This window comes from Trichosurus vulpecula, chromosome 4 (assembly GCF_011100635.1).
Source record: "Trichosurus vulpecula isolate mTriVul1 chromosome 4, mTriVul1.pri, whole genome shotgun sequence".
Taxonomy (NCBI): domain Eukaryota; kingdom Metazoa; phylum Chordata; class Mammalia; order Diprotodontia; family Phalangeridae; genus Trichosurus; species Trichosurus vulpecula.
Genome location: NC_050576.1, coordinates 268,824,937 through 268,851,775, shown reverse-complemented (window position 1 = coordinate 268,851,775; position 26,839 = coordinate 268,824,937). Strand labels below are relative to the sequence as shown.

General features: G+C 39.5%; 1 protein-coding gene across 1 annotated transcript in view; it reads left to right on the top strand.

Annotated features, from left to right (window-relative positions):
* The first annotated feature begins 1,819 nt into the window (after positions 1–1,819).
* LOC118847096 overlaps positions 1,820–26,839 on the top strand; it is a 46,022-nt gene continuing 21,002 nt past the window's right edge. The window contains exons 1-7 of the mRNA XM_036755700.1: positions 1,820–1,999; positions 2,257–2,409; positions 7,397–7,545; positions 9,697–9,837; positions 11,308–11,456; positions 14,092–14,255; positions 19,492–19,630. Coding sequence (XP_036611595.1) covers positions 1,820–1,999; positions 2,257–2,409; positions 7,397–7,545; positions 9,697–9,837; positions 11,308–11,456; positions 14,092–14,255; positions 19,492–19,630 — 1,075 coding nt within the window. The remainder of the gene's footprint in view (positions 2,000–2,256; positions 2,410–7,396; positions 7,546–9,696; positions 9,838–11,307; positions 11,457–14,091; positions 14,256–19,491; positions 19,631–26,839) is intronic.

Genomic DNA, 26,839 nt, shown 5'->3' with positions numbered 1-26,839 from the left:
AATAGAATTAGTGTGTAAATGTGAGGCTAGAGCTGATTTCAACATCATTACCTTGATATTCACATAGTTGTCTCATATGCTTAGCTGTGGACCCGCAGAGTTGGAGACCTCCATGGAGTGGGCACTTGATGCCAATTCTTGCTCTGGGATACTATTTTAACCTACCAGCTGTGTGATATCTATAGCAGCCATTAAAACGCTGAATTATCTGAGAATGTGCTGCATATACAAGTAGGCCAGTTTTTGACATGGATTCACTTACCGTCCTAAAGGCATCAAAAATGAACACTCCCAATTTTAAAAAAAATATTTGTTCTATCTGTAAAACTGTTTTCTTTAGAAGTATTATGTTTTAAGATTTCTCTGATGAAAATAGACAAGTAGGCCTGATGTCACAGAAATTTATTTTCTATATTTCTCACTGTGATCACAGCACAAAGAAATGCACTCCAGATTATTTTTAAATATTTTGTCCACATGAAAACTTACAATGATTGAGCAGAATAAGACATTCTGTTAAAATCAGAAATGAAAGGTGTTTCAATAGTAAAATAGCTTTGTTTTGCTGTAACAATAAAATGATCAAGGGCAAGATTTGATTTAAGAAAATCATCTTTCCAAAGCTGCTGCTGTGAGTATTTTTAACCATAAAATGTCCCAATTTAATGTTTTCCTCTCTCTTTTGTTATTGTTGCACATTACATTGGGTTTGATGATATTCCGATATTCCAAAAAATACTGAGTTCCCAAATCAGTGGAAACATATTGATGTGTTTATAGGTGCTATAAAATGCATGTTTTCCCTGGAAAGAAAAAAAATCAAATTTAAAGAAATTATTCCTGAAAAAAAATGATCTATCCATCAGGTTAATACTATAGCTTATCTCCCAACCACTGTGTAGAAATCCTCCCTTTATCTGTGGACCATGGGAGGCACACAGAGGAGAGTTCTGGGGAAATAGCATTCATGGAGTAGGGATCAAAGCATGAGGTTATAAATTTAAAGCTGGAAGAAAGACTCCACCCATGTCATCCATTCCAGTTCTCTCATTTTACCAATGAGGAAACTGAGGCCCAGAGAAATTATATTATTTGCCCAAGGTCAAATGAGGTTATAAATCTCAGAGGCAGGTTGGGTTGTGCCTAGGTGGAAGGCATGTTCATAGACATTGAGGTACAAGCATCACTTGTGAGTATGAAAACAAATAGAATCTGGAGGTAAATCCAGCAAACTGGGTGATAGACAAACAGGGCAATATCAAAACGAACCAATGACATTCATGTGGTGCAAAGAATAGAATCATGGGGTTAGAGCTAGAAGGAAGTTAAGAAATCATGTTGTCCAATCTCTTCATTTTTCAAATTAGGAGAGGCCAAGTGGGGCAAAGTTGCCTATCATAGGCCACACAGTCAGTATGTGGCTGATACAGGATTTTAAACTCAAATCCTCTGATTCTGGGGCAGTATATAGAATGCTGGACCTGGAGTCAGAAAGATATGAGTTCAAATCCGGCCTCAGACACTTATAGCCGGTTGATCTGGGAAAGTCACTTAAACCTGTTTGCCTCAGTTTCCTCATCTGTAAAATGACCTGGAGAAGGAAATGGCAAATCATTCTTGTGTCTTTGTCAAGAAAAACCCATATACAGTAGCAAAGAATTGGATACAACTGAATGACAGCAACCTCTGATTCTATATACTTTTTCTCTTTGTTTAATAAATGTCTAATTGAACTTAGTAATGGTAAATCTGCTACTCATATTTCAGGATGAGCAAATGCTTTCAGCCATCAAGAAGATTCTCACAGAATTTTTAAAACATGCCAAGGACAAAGAAAGAAAAACCAAAAATTAAGGGAGCTTCCTTGTCTATTGTCCCTATTCTTACAAAGTTCCTGAAAACATACGAAAAGCACTGTGTCCAGTCTCAGACTTCTGTGTGCCCAGCTATCAAGAAGGCCTTGAAAACCAGCATAGAGAATGAACAGATTCTCAGGAAGGTGAAGGAGTGTTCTAGCTTGACTCTTTCCTCACTGAAATAAATCCATTTTCCCAGTATACCCCACCCAAGAAATTGCCCCTTCAGATCTCCTGTCTCCAACCTCACCTACATACACATAACTAATTCAAGACCACAATTGATTGAATTCTGCATGTTTCTTTGTTATTTCTTTGCAACGCTCCTCATCCACATAACAAAATATACTCGGAGGTTTTCTTTGTAGTGCCAATATTTATTTTTTTTCTTACCTTTCAGCTGATGCTCGTAAGCCCTGCCGTCTCCCCAACAGGCTTCCCAGAAGTTTCTCTTGAACCTTTGCTCAAGACAATTCGAGATGAACGTTACATGCTGGGAAGAGAACTTTGCATCTGGGGGGTGAAGCTGAAAAATTCAGATGTTGCAAGCCTAGTAAGTTATGGGTTTTAAAAATATTTATATAACTGGTATGCTGATTGGGATTCAGCCTCTGACAACAGGTTAATCTCGGGTGCCTCTCTCAATAATAATCTTTATGCCCCATGTCTATGTGCAGAGTTTCATACAGAAGCACCATAATTTGACTTATATCTCTCTAAGTTGTCTCAGCTCCTCAACAAGCATTCAGGCTAACAAGACATTGGGTGTAGGACAGGTTTCATTTAAAACACATACATGGGTTGGTCCTGAAACCCTACAATAGACAGAAAAACTTGCCTCCCTTTTCTGGAAGGTATCAAGGAACCCTCCCCTGTGACTCATGGTATTTTCCAAAGTTCAAGATAACCCTCAGTCCCCACTGGGCCAATCCTTTTTTCCTTTTAGGGCTACATGGATAGTACTGACATGTTGGCCTCTGTCCAGGTCTAAGTGAGCCTGGACATTTCTGGATCCTCTCCCATCTACTCTTATTTGGAGACTCTAAATCCTCTTCCCTCTTCTTCTGAAAAATTTGCCTGATACTTGTGTAACTTTGGAGAAGGTTGGCTGGTTCCCTGAAGGATAACCCTGTGATGCATGTGTGTCCTGTTTGGGTGAGAGAGCTCTAAGCCTGTGATATGGCATAGGAGATGTGACTTCTTACAGGTAGGGGGATTTAGGAGGAAACAGAAGTATGAGTACATATATAGGTGTGTATGTGTGTATGTATGTATATATGTACATATATATATATATCTGCGTGTATATGTATATATACATATTTCTTTTTTCCCCTTAATAGTATTTTATTTTTTCCAATTACATATAGTTTTCAACATTCATTTTTATAAGATTTTGAGTTCCGAATTTTTTCTCCCTCTCTCACTCCCGTCCTCCCTCCCAAAGATGGCAAGCAATCTGATACAGGTTATACATGTACAATCATATTAAGCATATTTCCACATTATTCATGTTGTGAAAGAAGAATCAGAAGAAAAAGGAAAAACCATGAGAAAGAAAAAACAAAAAAAGTGAAAATAGTGTACTTAGATCTACATTCAGACTCCATAGTTCTTTCTCTGGATGTGTATAACATGTTCCTTTGGAATTGCCTCAGATCATTGTGCCGCTGAGAAAAGTTAAGGCTATCAAAGTTGATCATCGCACAGTGTTGTGTTACTGTGTATGATACACACATACTTCTTAAGAGAGAAATGGTATAATAGATAGCAAGCTGGTCCTGAAGCCAGGAAGACCTGGGTTCTAATCCTGCCTGATACATACTGGCTATGTTACCCTTGGCAAATCACTTAAACTCTCAGAGCTCTAGGCTCTCTAGAATTACCTTTCCCTGGAGTTCTCTATAGCAATGAAATCACATGTCTAGTCCCTATCTCCTTATACTACTTAAAAAACAATCTCTCTCTCTCTCTTTCTCTCTCTCTCCCTGTCTCTCTCTGTCTCTCTCCCTGTCTCTCTCTCTCTGTCTCTCTTTTTCTGTCTCTCTATCTCTCTCTCTGTCTCTCTCTCTCTTTCCCCCCCTACATGTGTGCATGTATGCATATATATAAACACAAATGCACAATCTTCTTCTTATACAATCTTCTTCCTTGCTCTTTATGTTTATTGATAATTGTTAAATTCATAATAAAAATAACATTTTAAAGTTTGGAAGAAGCAAAGCTGAGGAAAAGAGGACAGCATAGGTGACTGGGATTAGAATGAGCAATTTCAGATCCCCAGGTCACAGAGATAAAAAAAAGTTCAGGGTGATGGTGAGAATAAAGGTGTTAGCATCACTGAGTATGTCTGAGGTGGATTGAAAATGCAGGTAGCCTATATCAGATTGCACACCATCTTGAGGAGGGGGAGAAAATTTAAAACTCAAAACCTTGTGTAACTGAATGTTGAAAACTAAAAGTAAATTAATTTTAAAAATTTTTTAAGAAAAGAAAGTGAAGGTAATAGGAGTCAAGCAGATTAATGAGCTAAGAGGTCAAAGTATCTAAGCAGACATCAATGTGTATATTCAAGTTCCCAGGTATGAGGATAGGAGTTGGGATCTGCACCACTGGAAGGAGGATCCATACAGACAAGTTAGCAATACCTTAAAGTAAAAGAAAAATACAGGAAAAATTTCTCAATAATGAGAACTCTCTAAAGTAGAATGGACTGCCTAGAGGCTTATTGTAGAGGGGATTTCTGCGAATGTCTATTTTGTCCTAGATGACCTCTGAGGCCCCTTCCATATCTGGCATTCTATTATTTTGACTGGTGTTACTGGACACATTGGCATCTTCAAGGCCTTTATTTGTTTTTTTTATTTTTTAAAATAGATTTTTATTGGCATCTCTTCTTCTTATATCTCCTTACCTCTAAATACCCCATATCCCCTTCTCAGAGAACCACCTCACATAACAAAGAAGATTTCCTCTTTGAACAGGTTTTCTATATCTTTAGGGCTTTTCTCCTAGAACTTTACAACAAAAATTATTTCTTTATAACTTAATATTAAACATTATTTTTTAAAACAGCCTTTTTTATGCTGCCAGGGATGCCAGTCCCTTTCTTCACTCTAAGTCTCTGAAATTGAAGCTACAGCAAGGATTTGACTCCTGTTTCTGTCCCGTGTTTTCCCCGCCTGCTTTAGTTGCACCTGGCGCTCGTCTGTCTGCTGATCAGGCTCTGTTAAACACTGTTGGGTACATTTTGTGCATGGCAGGCTTTTAGCAGCTGGACCTGGTATGCCACATCAGCTATTTCATCACCCCACAGCTTCAGAAATCCAATCTAGCACTCAACAATTGGGGGTATCCTTTCATTAAAGAGCCCTCCTAGACCCACTCCATAGTTAAGGAGTTACAGGAGCCTTTTTTGTTTCTGACCAAGTTATATTTCCAAACCCTATATCTAACCCACATGTAATTTTCTCCCAAAAAACCCATCCCTTGATTCTCTCCACAAAGCCACAACCTCTTTTTGGTTTCCAAAACTTCAGCCTTGAAACAGCCTTTGGGTTTCTGTATCCCTAAGATATTCAAAGAGTGTCTACATGCTCTTATGATTTATGGTTTTAAATGACCTCCCATATCAGGATAGGGTGGTGATCTAACAGTAGTGATTTTCCATTACCACAATGTATTTCTTTACAAATCCTGCCCTTTTGTTCTGATCCCAGGAGATGGAAATATTTCCGCACAAATGTGCACAAAGCTGTATAGTACAGGCTGAAGCAACAGGGTGTCACAGAAAGCGTATTAGCTCTGGAATAGAATCCTGCTCCTGATACTTGGACCTTGGGCAAATGCTTAACCTCTTTAGCCCTTAGCTTCCACATCGGTAAAATGAGCAGGTTGGATGACGTGACCTTGATGACGGTTCCTTCCTACTCTAACCCCATGAACCTGTTTTTCCACCACACGAATGTCATTGGTGTGTTTTGATATTTCCCTGTTTGGTCATTGTCCCATGTGCATTCTAAAGTCCTGTCTAAACTTCTACATCCTATTTCTTGTGTCCATAAATGGTACTTCATTGTATCTATGGGTATGCCTTCCACTTGTTCAGATCTAAACCCACTGGAAACCTGCCTCTGACATTTATTATCTGTGTGACCTTGGGCAAATCATTTCACCTCCATTTGTAAGATGAGGGATTGAACTGGATAAGAGTCTCTTCTAGTTCTAAATCTGGTGTCCTATGACCCTTCAACCTCTACCTACATGAAGACTATTTCCCCAAAACCTTCCTCTGCTCTACCTCCTTGACCCACAGATGGAGTAAAGATTTTTAAACAGTGACTTGGAAGCACATTTTTGCACCATCATGAAAGGTTAATTTTTTTAAATGATTCAAAAGACTCAGGTTTAAAAAAAATACAATAGCAACATTATAAAGGCAAACAACCTTGAAATGGTTAAGAACTCTAATCAATACAATGACCAACTATGATTCCAGCAGACCAATGATGAGGGAAGACACCTAATTCTTTGATTTGATTTTTTTTTCAACAGTCAAATTTTATTTTCTCTTACTACTACCTCACCCCATTGAAAAAAAAACACTTTTGCGATAAATTCAGTTCTGTATAATCAAGCAAAATATATCCCTGCATTGGCCATGTCCAGAAATACATCTCATTCTTTATCTTGTGTCCACCATCTCTCTGTCAGAAGGTAGGCAGCATCCTTCATCACTGATCTTCTGGAATTGTGGTTGATCGTTGCATCAATCAGAGTTCTTAAGTTTTGTAAAGTTATTTGTCTGCCACTGTATAAATTGCTTTCCTGGTTCTACTCACTTCACTTTGCATCAGTTCATACATGTCTTCACAGATTCCTCTAAAATCCTTTTCATGATTTCTATCCTCACATAACATAATTTGTTCAGCTTTTCCCCAAGTGATTGGTATCCCCTTAGTTTCTAGTTCTTTGCTGCTATAAAAAGAACTGCTGCAAATATTTTTGTACAGGTGAGGCTTTTTCTTCTTTCTTTGATTTCTTTGGAATATAAATCTACTAATGATATTGCTGGGTCAAAGGGTATGCACAGCGTAATAACTTTCGGGTCACAGTTCCAAATTGTTTTCTAGAATGGCAAGACTTATTCATATCTCCACCAACAGTCCATTAATATGCTTATTTTCCCATAGTAACTCCAACATTTGTAATCTTTTTTTTTTGGTCAAGTTTGCCAGCCCGATGGGTATGAGGTAGTACTTCAGAATTGTTCTAATTTTTATTTTTTTCTAATTATTAGTAATTTGGAGCATTTTTTCATTTGGCTATTGAGGGTAAGTTAAGTTTTTGAAAATCATAGAATCCTAGACCAAGAAATGGCAAGAGCCCAATCAATGGAGCTCTCCAACTCTGGGCAGGACCACGTCTAAACGTCTAAAGGTTGGAACAATAATGTTGAAATGATTTACCTTTGAGTACTACATTTAAGCATTAGCTATATTTCAGTTGCTAAATATTAATTTCTTAATTTGTGTTCTTAGGCCATGCTTCTAGAGCTTCGAGGACGTACCATGTACCCATTTTCTACCCTAGAAATCATTAACAGCCGAATGGACCTGTGGTCTGTGGAGAGACTGAGCAAGTCTCTTCTTTCCAGCAATTTGCTCTCAATTGTATTGGATTACAACAAGTAAGGAAAAGAATATGAAAGTTATATCTTGGTAGCTAATCAGACCCATCAGCTCTTTTTGCCAAATAGAGTCACAAGTGGAAGTTAAGGCTGCTAGGAGGTATCATCAATGTCCTAGGAGAGTGAATCTGCCACTCAAAACCATTATAAGGAAAACTATAACCCGTGGAAATCTAGTTCCTTGGATTCGTGAAGCAGGGCTTCCAATGTACTTGGAAACCTCTTGCTCTTTAAATAATTGCTCTGAATATCTCCCAGAAAAGCTAAAAAGCAAGACATTTCAGAAAATCCATGTAGATCCCAAGTCAAGAGTCTGGCTTCTTCCCTGATTGGAATGATTTGCAAATAATGTTAAACCCTTAGCAGGATGACCCCTCTTTGGGCAGTGGGATCCTGGGTAAATGACTTAATCTCAGAGGTTTCATTCATGAACCCTCTGTTTCTAATTACTTTTCTTCATTCTCATGACCTTGTCATTTCTTGCCTGGATGATGGCAATAGCTTCCAAGCTGGCCTCCCTGATTCCAGTTTCTCCCTTATGCTTTCTTCACATTTCTGTCAAAATCTCCCTAAAGCACATGATAACCACAGTGTCTGGCACATAGTAGGTGCTTAGTAAATGTTTGTTGACTGACAGGCCTGACCCTGTGACACCTGTGCTCTAAAATCTTCAATGGTTCTCTTTTACCTCCAGAACAAAATCAAATTCTTTAGCCTGACTTTAGAGATCACCACAACCTGGCTCCAGTCTAATTTTTCAGGTTTATTTCATTCTATTCCATTTCACACACTACCTTTCAGACAAACTGGCATCTTTGTGGTTTCCTGAATAAGAGGCATTCTATCTCAGCTTTTATACTGACTGTCTTGCGTGTATGGAATGTACATCCTTCTCAACTTCCCCTTTAAATTACTTAATTTCCTTCAATTCTCCAATCAACCGACATCTCCAAAGATCTTTCCTGTCTCCTTCTCATTGTTATTAATCTTCTCCTTCTCAAATTTTGATGTATTTTTTAAACGTTTACTCCTCCAATAGATTGTAACCTCCTTGAGGGCAGAGGCTGTTTTTGTTGATTATCTCTGGAACCCCAGAGCCTGCCATAGAGTCTGACCTATTTTGTTTTGTTTTATTTTTGGTGTAACTCTGATGTCATGGGTGTAGGGGACGCTCAGTGTGGAAACTCCCTCCTCCAGTGGAGATCAGCCATTCATCTGTAACTGAAAGTCTTACAGAGTTGCCTGAGGCAGAGAGATGTTAAATGATTTTCCTTCTATCACATGGCTAGTATGTGTCAAAGGCAGCACTTGAACCCGGATCTCACTGACGCTGAAACTGCTTCTCTCCTCATACATACTTGACAATTTATTGAATTGAATCATTAAGCTGGGGAGGGTCCGATATGTACTATATTTCTTTCACTCAAACACCTGCCCAGCTAAATTCACTCTTGCAAATTGTATCTCATTTTACAGTTGAGGATACTGATGCAGATGAAGGTTAAGTGATTTACCCAGGCTCACACAAGCTAGGAAGTATCTGGGGCAGAATTTGAACTGGGGTCTTTTTTACTCCCGGTCTAGCACTCTTATGTATTGTACCACTTACCTAGCGGAAAAGCTTACAATCCTTCTCAGCTAAAACCCTGTTGAAGATTAGTTGGCTTAGATCAGTTGAACGTTCAGAAGAGACAGTCACTTGGTCCAAACCTTTCATTTTACAGGTAAGAAACCGATCGCGAAAGGTGCTCGGCAAAGCACTGACCAAATGGGAAATTTAGAATTCAGAAGCGAATTTGGCGTCTGAGAACCTCGGTTCAAATCCCGCCTCTGTTCCTTGCCCGCTAATGTGATTTTGGTCCAACTGCTTCCCCCTGTAGCTTGCAGCTTCATGAGATCGCAGCTTTAGGGCCGGGTCATCCAGCCCACTTCCTCACCCCTCCCCTTTTGCAAATGAGAGAATTGGCACCCCGAGGTGCCGAAAGGCAGATAGTGAGTATCAGAGCAAAAATTCGAACCCAGACCCTCAGATTCTAAATCTGGCACTCATTCCACGCCACCACATGAAAATGAAGAAACCGGATCAGATAATCTTTCCTTTCCTTATCTAAATCCAATGATAAGTAGCTAATTTGTTCTTTCTCTTTTAAGATTTGGAAATGAGGGAGTCGACATTCTTATGGCTGGCCTGGAAAAAAACCGAAAGCTTAAGATTCTCAGCCTCCGTTATTGCAATCTGGGACCAGCTATCGGCTCAAAACTGGGCTGGGCAATTAGCCAAAGCGCCATTTGGTAAGTCGGTCCATCTAGCCGTCAGAAGTATTCTAACCAAAGCCTCTGAAAATTTTTGTTACTTAATCTTTGTATCTTTCCGCTGCTTTCTTCATGATCTTATTTCCTGTTTCTAGACTAATGGCTTAGGCAGGCTTGTCTTGAAATCAAGTTTATTCTTTTAACAAGATCCTATTTCATATGTACACAAATGGATCTGTGATCTCATCGATTTGGGCACTCCTTCCAATGGGTAGATTGCAATCCCACCCATCACTTGTCCATGTCCTTCCATAAGGCCGTCCAGTGTGCTGGAGACCTTTCTCACTTTCTCCTGACATTGTGGAAATACCCATGGAGCGTTCTGACTGTCCACCTGTTCTCCCTAGCCCCTGCAGTGTATCTATCATATATTTCCCTGATATAATCCTTTATGCCTCCTTTTCCAAATATGCTTAGGTTACTATAGATATCAGGCAATAAACATTTGTTAATGCCAGGCACCGTGCTGTAGATACAAAGAAAAGCAAAAGAAAATCCCTGTCCTCAAAGAGCGCACAATCAGCAGACAACATGCAAACTATATGCAGATTAAATAAAAAAATAATTAACAGAGAAGGCGCTAGAATTCAGAGGGAGCAGAAAAGGCTCCTTGTAGAAAGTGGGATTTTAGCTAGGACCTGAAGGAAGCCAGTAAAGGTGGAGATGAGGAGGGAGAGCTAGCACAGACAAGATCTGCCCTGGATGAGAAGGTGAGGATGGGCTGCAGTCTGCGCCAGTGGAGATCACAGATCCACTGCAGTTTATGCTGAAGTCTCTGTAATGTGAAAGTGTGTTTTAAAAAACCTTCCTTTTTAGTTAGAATGAAAATTTCAAGAAATACGTATTTCTCCAGTCTTAAGTTTCTTTCCAGATTAGCCTGAAGGAAGCTAAGTATATCAGTACTTAATTAACCTTCTCAGCAAACAATGCCCTGCGCTAAAATCCTTTCTCCGGCCTGACCCTTTCTTTTAGGGAACATGTGTTAAAGGTCAAGAATGAGATCTGAGGCTCAGGAGGATGGATTAGCAACAGCAACTAAACTCAGAAAGAGAAATAACTGTCAACTAAGATCCTTGCCTTTCCCATCCCCTAAAGACAGATATTGTGACTCCACATAACATGACTCTACTCTTTCCCTGTTCTCAAGGGATTAGGTATTGATCCGGGGAGGTCTCTTCGAGACTGAGGGGTTATAGAAGAAGATTAAGTGACTGTTGTATTAAATGTTCTATTAAACGCAAAGTACAGTATTGATATTTTTCTGTGACAGCATGATTATAAAAGAATTTATTGAGATTCAACTCAGTTCAACAATCATTTACTAAATGTCTCATATATACATATATGTATATACATATATATATACATATGCACTTCTGCATATAGTTGGTACTTAGAGAGATTGAAAATAATATTACTTAAAACCTTTATTTTGCCTCTCTACTCCAGTGAACTTTATCTTAGTGGTAATTACTTACAATGTTCTGGGGCCTTGGGTCTCATCAGACACATAGCAGAATTTGCAGAAACCCAGGGAAAAGACAGAGCGACAAAGGTCTTACAAGACAGAAGGCGTTCATCTAAACAACTGCTTCAAGGTAAATTGAAAGTGAAGGAACACCAGGTCACTCTGGCACAAACATTCTAATAACGATTTTTTTCTTATTAAATGTGCATATTCATTTGTAAAAAAAAAATTATTATTCCAATGACTCAGAAGGGCTTAATGGAAAAGTCACTAATGATAGTCAAGACAAGATAATAAGCATTTATTAGCTAGTACTATGTGCCAGGCATTGTGTTAAAACTCTGAGGATACTCAAAAAAGCCAAAATAGTCCCTGTCCTCAAGGTGCTTACATTCTAGTGGGGAAGATGACATGTAAACAACTAGGTAGATTCTATGTAGATAGAAGGTTCTTTGAAAGCAGGAAGGCTTTAGCACCTTGGGAGATCTGGAAAGGCCCCCTGGATTGGTGGGATTTGACTTGAATCTTGAAAGATGATAGAGAAATTAAGAAATAGAGGTGAGGTGGCAGAGCATTCTAGGCATAGGGGACAGAGATTGGAAATAGAATGTTGTGAATGAGTTTCAGATGGCAATAGTTCACACTTATATGGTCTTTTATTGCTAGCACATAGCGCTGTGCTTTGCATATAGTAGGCACTTAATAAATTCTTATTAAGTTGGGTTAGATAGACTAGCTTTCTTCCCAATGATTCTGTGACTAAGTGGTGTGAGTAATAACCCTACCGTTTGGGGTGGGGGGAGTGGTAATTGAACCTCCCTGAGAGGAAGAATAACTTGGCCCCAACTCACACAGGTTAAGAGAGCTAGGACTTGAAACTAGGTCCCCTGATTTCCTACTTCTAGCTCTTTCCTTTATAACATGCTACCTCCTAAGCACACATGAGGAGGAAACTGACCCAGGAACCTTATAGACAATAGGTATGTAGAAGTCATCCTTCAAATGGAAACTGACCCAGGTACTTTATAGACAACAGGTATGTAGAAGTCATCCTTCAAATGGAAGCTGACCCAGTTACCTTATAGACAATAGGTGTGTAGAAGTCATCCTTCAAATGGAGACTGACACAGGTACCTTATAGACAACAGGTAAGTAGAAGTCATCCTTCAAATGGAAGCTGACCCAGGTACCTTATAGATACAGGTATGTGATTAGAAATCATCTTTAAAAAGGGGACTTCTCTTTCTGGAATTGACAAGAACCCCAAGAAGGAAGTCTTCCTAAGCAATTAAGATTGCCTAATCTCAGACTAAGCTAGTCAACCAACCCTCTAATTAATCAGTAACAACCTCACCCAGTTTCCCAGGAGAGGAGAATCTCATAGTTCTTTGTTCAAAGCAATTGCTCTAATGTCAAGAGAAATGAAGATTAAGAAAAGTCAAGAGCTGGAGTAAAGGCTTTGTGGGAAAGATATGAATATCCCTATAGCTAACGGAGAAAGGCAAATGTAGTAATTACGGCCCATCTAAAGGGTTTTCAGGGATTTCTGAGATGGATGCATGTGTTCATTCTGAAGAGCAAGTTCCATCCTCTAAAAGAGAGGGAAAGGAGTTGAAAGGCAGTCTTTTACGATCATTCCCTCCTCTTTGCAATTATTTCCAACACCGTCTTGCACCATTTTCCCTCTCTCCGGGTTTGGCTGATGTTTTATGTTTCACAAATGGACACAGTTTATGGGACAAGGGCTTCATCACTTTGAAGCTAAATGATATTTTACCCAATCCTTTAAATTCTTGGCAATAGCCCTGATACCTGATGATTTCTGCTCATCTTTAGGGACCTCAGCCAACTCTCAGGGCCTTCAATTAGTTACCTCAGACAGCCTGAAAAATCTGGGAATAAAGTAGAGGCAGCAATTTTCAGCTGTGAAAATGTTGCCCAGAAGTTGAAGGAACTAATCCCAGGTCAGGCAGATGGCTTGTAAAAGAACAGAAACCACTAACCCATACAAAAAGATCCCTGTGGCACTCAGAAAAGAATGCATGTTTATATATTTATTTTTATTAATATATCATATAATACATTTTATTGATATATCTGGTGCTTAGCACAGCGCCTGGCGTGTAGTAGATTCTTAATAAATGTTTATCGATTGATTGGATAAATAATATTATCACATCAAAATCAGCTTAAAAGATTTTTATATAATGTGAAAGATAACCGTATTTTATCTGCAAATTTTAGCCATATCAATAACTAGGAGTCGTCATGAGAATAAATTCTTATTGATATTGCCAAAATTTGTTCAAGGGATACCCGTCACCAGCCAGAACTGGGGACGCAAGTTTGCGATATGCCAATGGTACTCTTGGTCCTGAGTTTTCTTTATTTTTGGTGGAGACATTTTTGGCCTGGACCTATAATTTCACTGGGATATGGAATTCTTGGTGAGGAAACTCCCTTTACCAATGCAGACCTGAACTTGTTTTGTGGTTTATGGTCTTAGAGAGTTGCTGGGGTTGGGGGATGGGGGAGAAGTCGGGCAACGAAAGTGATTTGCTCAGGGTAACGCAGCCAATATATTAGACACAAAATTTGAATCTAGATCTTCCTGACTCTGAGACTGGCTCTCTCTCTTTCCATTTTGACACCTTGCTTCTTACCCTACCTATTGTCCTCTTATCTCTTAGAAACCCAATGGTATTTTCAACTCAATTGGCTTAACATTTGAACGTATAATGTGATGCCTTAGTAATCACATTCAGAAAACTTTAATGCTCTACATGAAAACAGTGAATGCCTACAGTTGGGCATACCTATCATTCCTGCCACCCTGGAGCCTGAGAATGATGGATCTCGCCAGCTCAGGAGTTCTGAGCTTCAGTGGGCTAAGCCAATGGGTGTCCACACTAAGTCTGCCTTCAATATGGTAGACTCTGGGAGTGGGGCCCCTCTAGGTCCCCTAAAGAAGGATGAACCAGCTCAGACAAGAAACAGAACAGGTCAAACATTTTGAGCCAGTCAGTTGTAGGATCAGCCCTGGGATGCGCCACTGAGCTTTCAGACTGAACAAAATAGGGAAATGCAGTCTTTAAAAAAAATTTAAATAGTGCCCATGTTTTCCTCCCTATGATAGCCTGCTGCCACAAGAGTCAGAGAACATTCATACGAGCAGGGGCTGTGCAATGTTATGCGCAATCGTATATAACAATACATAATAAAAAGAAAAGAAGAGATTTGGGGGAATTTTCAGTTCTTCATTTGGTCTCAGAAATTTCTTTGATGAATGAATCACTCTATGATTCAATGTTTAAATAGGTCAGACTTCCATTTAGCTTTTCCCAGAATTACTTCAAACAGGATAGAGTATAGAATCAACCTAGTCTCTAAGATATGGCATGTAGAGACCAAAGCACAGAAAACTAAAGTAGAACTTGTAAAGACTCATCCAACCTGGAGACTCTTAAAAGGCTTTATTTTCCTTTCTACACAATTGGACAAAGAGTAAAGTCAGATTTTGACTCAATTACAAAATGCCAAGATCTGTAAAGGTGAAAAATACTTCAGAAAAAAAAAGGAAATCCCCCAAATGTATTTGTGTGTGTGTGTGTGTGTGTGTGTGTGTGTGTATTTGGTTTTAAATTATTTTTTTCAATTCCTCTGACTTCTTCAAATTTGTTTTCTCTTTCAAAGATCTTGTGACTGGGAACCAATTACCATATTCCTAAAGAGGCTGGTGGGAAAAGACAACCCCGTGGCTCATGGATACTGTTAAATCAAAGCCAGAAAATAGCCTATTGTGTCAGCTGGAATGAGCAATCGCTATACATCTGACAAGGCTAAGAGAGACCTATGGCTATCATGAACACTTAGGGGCAGGAATGCCATTGCAATGCACAACCAGCAGGAAATAAATTAAGAGTTGGAAACTGCTTTCCACAACAGTCCCTTGGAATCAGAAACCGTCCATCCTGCTGTCTCTAAGACAGGCTAAAACTAAATTAGTCCTAGTATTTGAGAATCTATTGTATTGCTAAAATGTGTCCTAGAATGTGACCCGAGAGTCAACAAAACCGGTTTCTAGGAGTCTTGGTTCTCCTGTAAACCATCTGTATGACCCGGGACTAGCGCCTTCACCTTCTGAGCATCATTTTCTTCATCTGTTGAAGGAGGGGATTGAAGCAGATGATCTCTCAGATTTCTTCTAGCTCCACAGCCTATGAATGTGTGATTTTAAGGCCTTTTCCAGGTCTAAAATTCTACAATTCCAAAGAGAGCCAATAACCTTTCTTGGTTACCATTTTAGAGTACTCTGATCCCAGCTCTTCTTAAAACCAATAAAAATCTCTTTCTCTTGTTCACCCTTTAAGACCATCCTGTTTTGTTCTAATCTTAATGGTGATAGAAGGTATTGGAGTTTGGTCCTCAGGCTTTGTGTAACAGCTCTATGTTCCTGAAGATTTTTGTTAGAAGTCACCTCTCAAGTTTCTCACTTCCAGGCTGACTTCCCAGAGTCTTTTCGCAAAGGCCTTTTTCCCACTAACCCTTGTCATTCAGTTTCCTTCTAAACCCTAACTGAAATGGAAAAATGTGAACTTGAGTAGAGCAAAAAAGCTAGATGAAAGCCTAAAAAGCGAGAAAGATATAGTTGACAACCAAGCAAGATCCTGTTAGCATTGGCACCTTTAAATTTAATCAGAATTATTAATACTTTCTTTATCACTTTCAAAAGTCTAAGCCAGGGGTTGGCAAACTTTTTTCTATAAAGGGCTAGAGAGTAAATACTTTAGGCTCTGAAGGTCAAGTGGCAAAATAGAAGAGATTATATGGATATTTATATAACACGTGAGAGAAAAATTTGCATTCATATTTTATTGATGAAATTGAAAATATAGTAATGATTTGATATAATTTTGCATAACAAAGGTCTACTAATGAAAAAAATGAAATTCTTTTTTGGGGGGGATAATGTTTTACATAATTGAGATTCAAAGTTAGTACCTAGCGTATAGTAAGTGGTATATAAAAGCTGGTTATTATTGTTGTTATCAATACAGATACTGCCAGACTGCCAAAGGGGTTCATGACATCAAAAAGGTTAAGAACCCCTATTCTAAACTTTTGAAATGTGCTTTCCTAAAATCTAGGTCACATGTCTGACTATTCCCAGATTTCATCTTCTTCACATATTCTAAGATGGACTGGTCACTTACCCACAAGGTTCCCATCATTTCAACACAAGAAGCAGGTTCCTCCCTGTTAGAATCTGATCCAGAATAGAATGTCCCCTTAGTGTTTCCTTGATCTTTTAAATCAAGTGAAAACTTACTAGTTGTCTTACTTTGAGCAGGGAGAGAGAACTCTAGTGGATGTTTTGACGATTGGAGTCCAACATCATCACCTTAACATGTCTCTGTGCCAGACTGTGATGTTTTCCAAATTCCTCATCTGTTTCCTCTTTCAGTCCAGGTGGTCTGTAGTATATTCCAATGACAGAATGACTTCCATTCCTCCTGCCAATGACTTTCACCCAAACACTCTTTATTATATTTCTCTCGTTTGAGTCTAGGATCTCCTCATATGAGTATACCTTCTTATTATATAATGCTACCTTTGCCATCCCCTTTCACCTGTCCTGTTTCTTTTGAATAAGGCATACCCAACCAGAGCTATAATCTAGTCAGGAGTTTCATCCAACTAAGTCTTAATGGTTTCTATGAGGCTAAATTTGACCCTTTGCATTCATACCCCTAGGTCCTGTTGTCTATTATCTAAACCTTGGGCAGCTGTGTGTACACCTTTGAGGCTCTGGGATCTACTAGTGGCCCCTTTCTTGGATTTTGTCTCCTATGAATTTCGGGGTGAATCTTTTTGGCACTTTCCATAGTGTGTGTGAACAAAATGGAGTGATTCTCAAAATGAAGTAGCTCTGGATCCATGATATCTAACTTCATGTATTTACTGTTATGTTTGAAAATTAAGGTACACTGAATGAAGCACATTCAATTTATTGGTGAGGCTGGCAGTTACCAATAAAAGGAGTCTCTTGATTCCTCGATCAGTCAAAAGGCCATGAAGCAGGGCTTACTAGCTTTCATATAGTTTTGGAAGTACAAGAGAACAAAGACCATGAAGCATAAAACAATATAATTAATTTCAAAGTCTGAAATATTATAGATGATGGAAAACAATATGATTAGAGGGAAGTCAGGAACAATTCCTCCTTTCTTCTTGTTGCTATGGAAAGCTCATTGGTGCTGTCCACCTGCATGGTTAGAGTCACAGTAGTAACAATAAGGCTTTTCTGAAGGACAGCCAGCATTGCAGAGGTAACAGACTTCCTGGAGCCCACCTGTATCTTGCAAGGTTTATTAATGAGATAACAGTTCTCCCTTAATTGCACATGGGCAGTAAGATGTATAGAGACAACATGTTCCTTTGGATTAAGGTGATTTATGGGATAACTTAGCTCAGAGAGGAAAGCTAAACTTCAGAACTGAACTCGGAGAGAAAGAAGCATGGCTTAGGCAATTTTGCAACCTATTGAGAGTGATACAGAATAGAATCAATTACAAAATGGAATCAGAATCGATTTGATTTTCTCAATATAGAAATAATCCTCCCCCATTCTTATTAGTTTAAACCCTTTTAATTAGATTTGTAAGACACTTGGCAAAATACTCTTACTAGCTTTTGTTAGACGTACTCTGTCTCTGGCCAAAAAAATCTGTCAACTATGAGCTGTGATCAAGAAATCCACCTCCCTTCTCCGACACCACCTTCTTAGCGAGGTGCTCCTTTCCCAACTTAATTTCTCTCTTCTTCTTTCTTACCTTTAATGGGCCACAGAGAGGAAAATACATTCTGTGACCCTTTGGTCTTCAGTTTCTTGCCCAAGACTTCATAGTTATCAGCAGTATTTTGAGGTTCCTCTAAGGAATGCCATTTGTGCCCATATGGTTCACAACGTATGTAGGTGTTTGCCATCATTCTGACGTGCTGTGAGAGGCCCTCTGTTTTGCCTTGGATACATGCCCCATGAAGACAACCGAATCAGAGTCAGAGAGTTCCACTGGGTGGGCACTTGCTGACACTTCTTGCTCTGATTCCATGATCTTAACCAGTATCATAGCTTACTTTCCAACCATCATTTAGAGTTTTCTCTCCAGACTGGCTTACTCTTCCAATTCCTGCAAGCCTCAGGTGGGAAGGCAAGTGACCTGTGGGCAGGAGCAGAGCCCACTTGAGACACTCCATAATCGAACTCTTATTTTACTTTCTGCTTCTGGGACTAGCCTCATTTGTTCTTTAGGTATTGGCACACGGGCTTTGCAACCCTTAACCAGCAGCAAGCAACAAGCAGTGACAAGCTTGTGAAATGTGGTATTCAGCCAGGAGAACTCACAAAGCCTATTGGTCATTCTTCTTTTTAAAAAAAAAAATCTTATTTTATTCTGAATTTAAGAAATAAAGCATTTCTATAACATAGTAAAATAGAAAAAAATTGAAATCTATTATGAATAGCTTGCTATTCCTTTTAAGTACATAATAGTTATCATGTAACTTTTTTTTCCTTTTTTTCTTCCCCCTCCCCCACCCTGAAGATGGCTACCATTAGACATGTGTGAGTGTGTGTGTGTGTGTGTGTAAACCATTCTATTCATACTTCTATTCGTTAGTTCTTTCTCTGGATGCAGATAGCATTTTCCTCATATGTCCTTTGTAGTTAATTTGGGTATTTATAATAGTCAAGATGACTTAGTCATTCAAAGTTGTTCTTAAAACAATATTGTTGTTACGATATACAATGTTCTCTTGCTTCTGCTTACGTCATTACTCATAGGAACAGAGTACCTTTTGATGTAGTAGAACTTATGGAAGAGGTAGAAAAAAAGGGCTGGAGTTTTACATCTTTAAGGTGTTCAGAGCACTTTTTATACACTACAATACCATTATCGACAAAAACATAGAACTTAGCAAGACTGATAAAGAACTCACCATCTGAGCTACAAGTGTTAATAATAGGTATCCCTACTGATTAATTGCCCATAGTGCTCTGAGACACAGAACATATTCCAAAAATATTTGTCTGGTTGATCAGGTCACCATTAATTGGAAAAGGGGGCCAACTTATGATCCTCATAGTTGGTTGCTCTTGCTGTTAGGCCGATGACATAAGAGAAGAAAATTTCCAAAAGCTGGATTTGTATGAAGATGCCCGGGACACAGCTGCCACTGCTGCTTTCTCTTGCGTATCTAACCATATTGCTCATTTAATTGACCTGATTGCCAACAAAGAATTCTGTAATTGGGCAGAACAAATTATCTCAAGAGCATTAAAAACATAAAATGTGTGCATTCTGCCCTATTTGATTTGTACATTTTATTCTATGTCTAGTAATGTTTTTCCCCTTAATATGTAGTTTATATAAACAATTGGAAAGAAAATAATTCATTTTGGGGTTTTCTTGGCAAAGATACTGGAGTGGTTTACCATCTCCTTCTCCAGCTCATTTTACAGATGAGGAAACAGAGGCAAACAGGGTTAAGTGACTTGCCCAGGGTCACACTGGTGAGTGTCTGAGGCCAGATTTGAACTCAGAAAGATGAGTCTTGACTCTGGACCCAGTACTTTATCCACTTTATCACCTAGATAAATACTAAGTAATTAAGTACAGAGGAGGAAGGGGAGAAGGGAATAAGCATTTATTAAGTGCCTACAGTGTGCCAGGCACTGCGTTAAGCACTTTACAATTATTATCTCACTTGATCCTTACAATGACTGGGAAGGAGTTGCTATCATCACCCCCATATTACAGTTGAGGAAACTGAGTCAAATAGCAATTAAGCAACTTGCCCAAGGTCACACAGCTAATAAGTGACAGAATTTGAACTCAGGCCTTTCTGCCTCTAGGCCCAGCACTTTATCCAAAGTACCAAGTAGCTTCCAGGCTTAGCTTTTGGGACTTACTCAGAGTCGCTCTGCTCACATGTATCAGAGGTAGGACTTGACCCCAAGTCTTCCTGACTCCAAGATTAGTCTGGATCAGTTGTGCTGTTTTTTTTTCTCTGAAAAAATACCATTTGTTATATGGGGTGGCTCTCTGAGAGCGAGAGAAGGGGGGAAACTTGGGATAACTATGATGATGTAAAAGCAGAAGGTATCAATAAAAACTTGTGTATAAAAAGAAACCAGGGAAAAGGAAGAAAGAATGGAGAATGACACAAAGGGGTTTTGATCTTGACGTTGGTGACAACCAATTCAAAGGCATGAAGAGAGAAAATGGAATGGTCTGTGTAAGAAATAGAGAAGGCCCTTTGCTCTGGTCCTCAGCATGAGGAAGGGAGGGTAATGTCTGATAAGGCTGGAAAGATAGATTGCAAAGAGCTAAAGGTAATAGAGGGCCTCTGGAGTTGGTTGAGTAGAAGGACATAGATTAGACCTTAAGGAAAATGATTTTGGTACCAATATGGAGGAGAAAGAGTGCTGGAGGGAGACCAGTCAGGTAAGGGTTTCAATAATCTAGAAAGGAAGTAAGGAAGACTTAAATTATTCCTCAGAATCATTCTCTTCTAGACCAAAGAAAGAATTCTGCTCCAAGTATAAATAGGTAGCAGAGGGAAAAGGCCTGATGCTCAGGCTTCCATTAGACTAGGGATGCTTAACCTCTTTTCTGTCCATTGACCTCTGAAGGTTACCCGTTGACAGCCTGGTGAAGCCTATGGACCTGTTCTCAGAATCATGTTTTTGAGTGCATACGTAGGAAAACTTTTATGTTGAAAAATTATTATTATAAAGACAAGTTTACGTACCCCAGATTAGAGATCCCATTCTAACTCCTAGCTTCAGAAGCAGATTTCTCTTTTCATAAGTGCCCTTAGTCTTTCCATTTTGGGACCAGTCTGCCCCGTCCCCCTTCCCCCCCCCCCACCCCTGCCTCGCCACCTTCTCACGACCAGAGAATGTTGTGGCTGGCAGCAACCTTAGAGGTTTTGCCCTGATTTTCTAGATGTGGCTCTGTAGGGTTCCCTTAGTTTATCACAAGTCACAGCTTCTTCACAGATGCTGCCATGTCCATGATTTGTACCCAGGAAGCCCCTTACCCTTAATCTGTATAGACACCTTGTCCATCTAATTATTTTTTGCATCGTGGATACCTTCGGAGGTCTGGTCTTCGTGCCTTTACATTCGTTGTCACAATGTCAAAATCCCTTGACATCATCATCTTCCAGTCTCTCCTCTTTTCCCTCAGTTTCTTTTTATAAATAAGTTTTTATTGATATCTTCTGTTTTTTATATCATCATAGTCCTTCCAAGTATCTCTTCCCCTCCCCCTTCCAGAGAGCCATCCCAGATAGTATTTTTTCAGAGAAAAAAAGTCTTCCTTCCCTTTTCAAGAAAATATCTTAAATGCATAAGATAAAATATCTAAGATTACAAAAGAAACCAATTATGCTGAAATGCAGTTATCAAGTTTTTTTTTAAAACAAACTAAAAAAAACAGGTAGGTTGTATAGTGGATAGTGATGGACTTGGTGTCAGGAAGAGCTGAGTTCAAATCATACCTCAGACTTAGCTGTGTCACTCTGGGCAAGTCCCTTAACCACTCTTGCCTCAGTTTCTTCATCTGTAAAATGGGTCACCAACCTTACCAGGTTGTTATGAGTGTTTTACATATGGTTTCTCATTTGAAACAACATCTATATTATTTCATTTTGAGATAACATTTAAAAAGTCAATTAATTTAACTAATTAATTGAAAGCATTTTGCAAACCTTAAAGCACTATAGAAATTTAAGTTGTTGTTATTGTTGTTGTTATATTCATGGACCTGTGATCCACCTGGATTTGGAGTCAGCAGACCCCGGTTAGAATTCTAGCCCTTCCTCTTACTACTCTGTATGAAGTTGGGCAGAAATTACTTCCCTCTATGGGCCACAGCTTCATTATTTAAAACCTGAGGGTTGCTTCTAGTTCAGTCTTATGATCCCATGAAATCCAAGACAATTTATCTTATGGTTTATTAGGGCTTTTCCAGCATTCTCACAAAAGTTTAAAAACCGCACAAACAAGCAAACAAAAAACTTTATAGACTTTTACAATCACTAAATTGTTTGCTTCTCCCTTGGTTGAAGGCTTAAGAGTTCCACTTGTTTCAAAATAAAAAGGTCAGACTGAGGTGATTGGCATTAACCTTCTGAGCTAGAGGTCCAGATGTTTTCCATTTGGTCCCAACTGGAAACAGCCAAGCTATTTTTATTCCGTGGTCTTTGTTGACCATAGGCTTTTGGCTTGTTGCTTGGAAAGCTGTCACAGTTTTACTGTTCCATTTAAAACTTCTTCATTCAAGATCCTCTCTTTCCTTAATACTGGCCCCCAAATACTTAATTATCTGTATTTGACAATTTTCCATAAACTAGCTATTTATAAGTTGACATAAGAAAAAAAAATCCCATTTCTACACTAACAGAAATTCAACATCTGTTTGCTGAAGCCTCAGATCCTGCCTCAAATTGCCCTTGACTTGAATGATCTTTAGACTTGAAAGAAACCCTTCTCTTTATAGCATGTTGTAGAATACAGATTAGACACTGGCATGGTAGCATGGAACAAGACTCCTGCAGTTTTCCCTTTGAATTGGAAATCAAATAGGAGATCAGAGCCCAGACCACAATTACAGTACATAGTGCAGTACAGGCAAGGCTTCCCTGTCACTTGCAGACCCAGGCTGGCCCATCCCCAAGTCCCATGGCTCTAGAGATGGATAATGCTAGGCCTAGAGAATGACTACCAACCAGGTTCAAGCTTGTATTCTCAAGTTCTTACACTTCCATATTCAGAGGCTATGTTACCCTAACTATGATTTAATCATTGTCAGTAGCCTTCCACAGTTGGAGATCAAGCACTCTCTCTGCCTCAACAGATAGTCTTCATGAGTTTCTGTGGCCAAAGTAATTCATCCCTTACTAATCCCTCTTCTGGTCCTGAACCTTTTCAGATTTCTCAAATAGCCCCCTAATGCTAACCATGGAATGGCTCTCTGGAAGGCCACTGTCCTTCTCCCATGGGTGAATTCTTCCTAACACCTCCATTTTGTGAAGGGACCCCAGGCTACTTTGTCTCCAAACCTCTCCCAGCCCTGCTCCTGACTTTCTGGACTTCAAAATCATGCCTCCAAGGCTGGGTTCCTTCATTTCTGTTCCACCCCCCAAACACCAACCCTTTTCAGCTCCCTTTTGGGTCTGTCTTCCCTCTTTAGAATGCAAGCTTGTTGAGGGCTTTTTGTTTGTATTTGCATCCCAAGCACAGGGCCTGGTACGTAATAAGTACTTAATAAATTCTTGTTTCCTTCCTTCTAAAACTGGGGTATTTAACCTGGGATTCATACACTTGATATATTTCAATTTAATTGGTTTCCTTGGTAATCCTCTATAGTCTAGTTTATACATTTTAAAAAATATGATTCTGAGAAGGGGTCCATAGGCTTCACCAGGCTTCCAAAGGGGTCCATGACTTGAAAAAGGTGGAGAACTCCTACATTAGAATAAAATTTTGGCATTTAAAGCCCTTGGCATCAGGCCCCATCTCACCTTGTCAGGCATAACTACTCTCTCATGCACTGTGTGTTCCAGTCAGACTACATTATTCCCTATTCCCCATACCATCTGCTTGATTTTGCAGAAGCTGTTATTCCCTTGGTATGAAATTCTCAATCTTCTCACTGCCGTATCTTAAAAATCCTTACCTTCCTTCAAAGCTCAGCTCAAGAGCTCATGAGATTGTGAGCTCCTCGAGAGCAGGCACTGATTTTTGTCTCTTTGTATCCCTAGCTCTTAGCATACTGCCTGGCACATAACAGGTGCTAAATAAAGACTTGTTGGCTGACTGACTGGGCCTTTCCTGACCTGTCTCAGTTTTTAGTTGTCCCTACCTCATATTATTTTGTACTTACTTATCTGTTTAGATTGTTTTCTACATTCTATTCAACCTAAGCTTCTTGAGGGCAGAAGCTAGTTTTGGTTTTGTCTTTTTATTTCTACCACCTGGCCAGTGACCAGCCCATCATGAGCACTTGTTTGATGGATGAATGAACAAAGGATTCTGGGATGGCAGATCAGTGCTCTGCTGCTGGGTGCACTCTCAACACCTTTCTGATTTTGTAGAACCTTAGTGTTCTGCTGGCAAAGTCTTTTATTTTTCAATTAATAAGCATTTATTTTCTCTCCCTCCTATTCCTACTCTTTCCCTAAAATAAAAATAAAAACAAAACCCTTGTAACAAACATTCATAGCTACCAAAAACAATCCCCATATTGTCAGTGTCTAAAAATGTGTCTCATTTTTCATATTTAGTTCTGCTGGTAAATTCTTTTAAAAACCTAAGGTCACCTCCACACCATGATGAAACTGGTCTATGAACTTGCAGGTAGTAACAGGCCCTTCAGGAATAAAAATGGAAAAAGAAAGGCTCAGTTGAATCTTGAATTTGTTCAATCAGTTAATAGTGTTTATTAAGAATTTACAATGGATGTTAAGTGTGGTGGTGCATGCATGCAATCCCTAAGGAAGGCTGAGGCTAACATATCATTTAAACTCATGAGTTCTGAGTCTCTATGGCCTAAGCTGTTTGGATGGCCACACTACTTGGCATTAATATGCTAAGCCCTTAGGTTTACCTAGTTGGAGTCACTGTGTTGCTTAAAGAAGGACAAACTAGCTCAAATTGGAAACAGAGCAATTAAAGAGAAGTCCCTGCACTTGGACTGGACAAGATAGGAAGACTGAGTCTGAAGTTTTAAAAAAAGATAAAAATGGAGAGACTATTAGGTTGCTCAGTAGATAGAGTATCAGGCCTGAAGTCAGGAAGATAAGTCTTTCTGAGTATAAATCTGGCCTTAGACACTTACTAGCTGTGTGACTCTGGGCAAGTCACTTCACCCTGTTTGCCTCAGTTTCCTTATCTGTAAAATAAACTGGAGAAGGAAATGGCAAACTGCTCCAGTATCTCTGCCAAGAAAACCCCAAATGGATTTTAAGACATGATGGAAAACAGCTGAACAACAGCCCATAGGAACACAAAGAAGAGCAAAAAGAGCCCTCACCTTCAGGGAGCTTACATTCTAATTGGGATGACACCATGTAAATACTAGATACATACAAAATGTAGATGGAAGGTAATTTTTAGAAGGGAAGATCCTAATGGTTGGAGTGACCAAGAGGTCATGGAAACAGTCTCAAGGTGTGGCAGTGACAAGATGAATCTTGTTTTGGTGGATCCAGTGTAATGAGACCCTCTCTGCCACTTCTAGGCCAGAAAGGACCCTGGATTATCTGGGCTAAAAAAGGAGAAATGATGGGATTCAGAATGGCCCTGCAAACTGAGTCGCCATTCAGTAACCCAACTCAAGTCCTATTCCTTGCTTTTGAGAAGTGTTTTAGTATTCAGGTCGCAGAGTAAGAAGAGACAGAGAAATAGAGAGATACGGAGAGACACAGAAACTGAAAGACCAAGAGATAAACAGATTTTAACAAATTTAAGGATAAGATGCATACAAGCGCCTTCACCTTTATCACAATTTTACTGTGGTTCACTTTTGGCTCCACCCGTAGGAGTAGTGACTAGAGAGGTCACTGCCCAGAGTGGCTGAGCCAAAGACAGGCCACTCTAGGTTAAGAACACCATAATATCAAAGTGTTTTGTCACACATAGGGGAAATGTATAAGCTTTCTCTCACCTTAGTGAGAGAATTATATGTAGATTTAGAGCTGGAAGGAATCTTAGAGATGATGCATGTCCAATCCACTCATTTTACAGTTGAGGAAACTGAGGCCTAATGATATTGAGCTACTTGCCCAAGGTTACACCAGCAGTGGTAGGATTTGAACCCAAATCTTCTGACTCCATAGCTTGTGCTCTATCCTCATCACTGCTCCGCCTCTCCTGCACCACACTCCATCCAAAATATCATTGGGATTCAGAAACTCAGGGACCAAGTTTAAGAGTCAAGATGTGTCTTTTCAAAATAGATTTACTAGTTCCAAAACAGGAAGCAACAGGATTGAAATCTGAGATTCTTTAGCCAGGTTTTTAATCCTTGATAATGGCAGAACAATGGAAAGTTTAATGGACAAGCTTCCAAGAACCCGGTCATGAGTCATCCATTCGGTCTGCACTTTGGCCCCCTAAAGCCTGTAATAGCACGAACCTCCTCTGTGGCTTGCAAAGCCACCTCCGGAGAAAAGGACATGCTTCATATCAATGAAAGGAAGCCGTAAAAACATCTCTTTGCCTGTACTGCTTCTCCAATAGACTATAGGATCACAGAATTTTGGGGTTGAAATGGAGCCCAGGAGCCATCTAGCCTAACCTATACCTGACAAAGAATCCCTCCATATTTGACAAGTGGTCATCCGGCATGGGCTTTGAGTCACTCCTATGATGGAGGAGCCACTTATCCCCTGAGGAATACCACTCTGCTTTGGGATCTTTTGGGTCTCATCATTCAGAAGGTT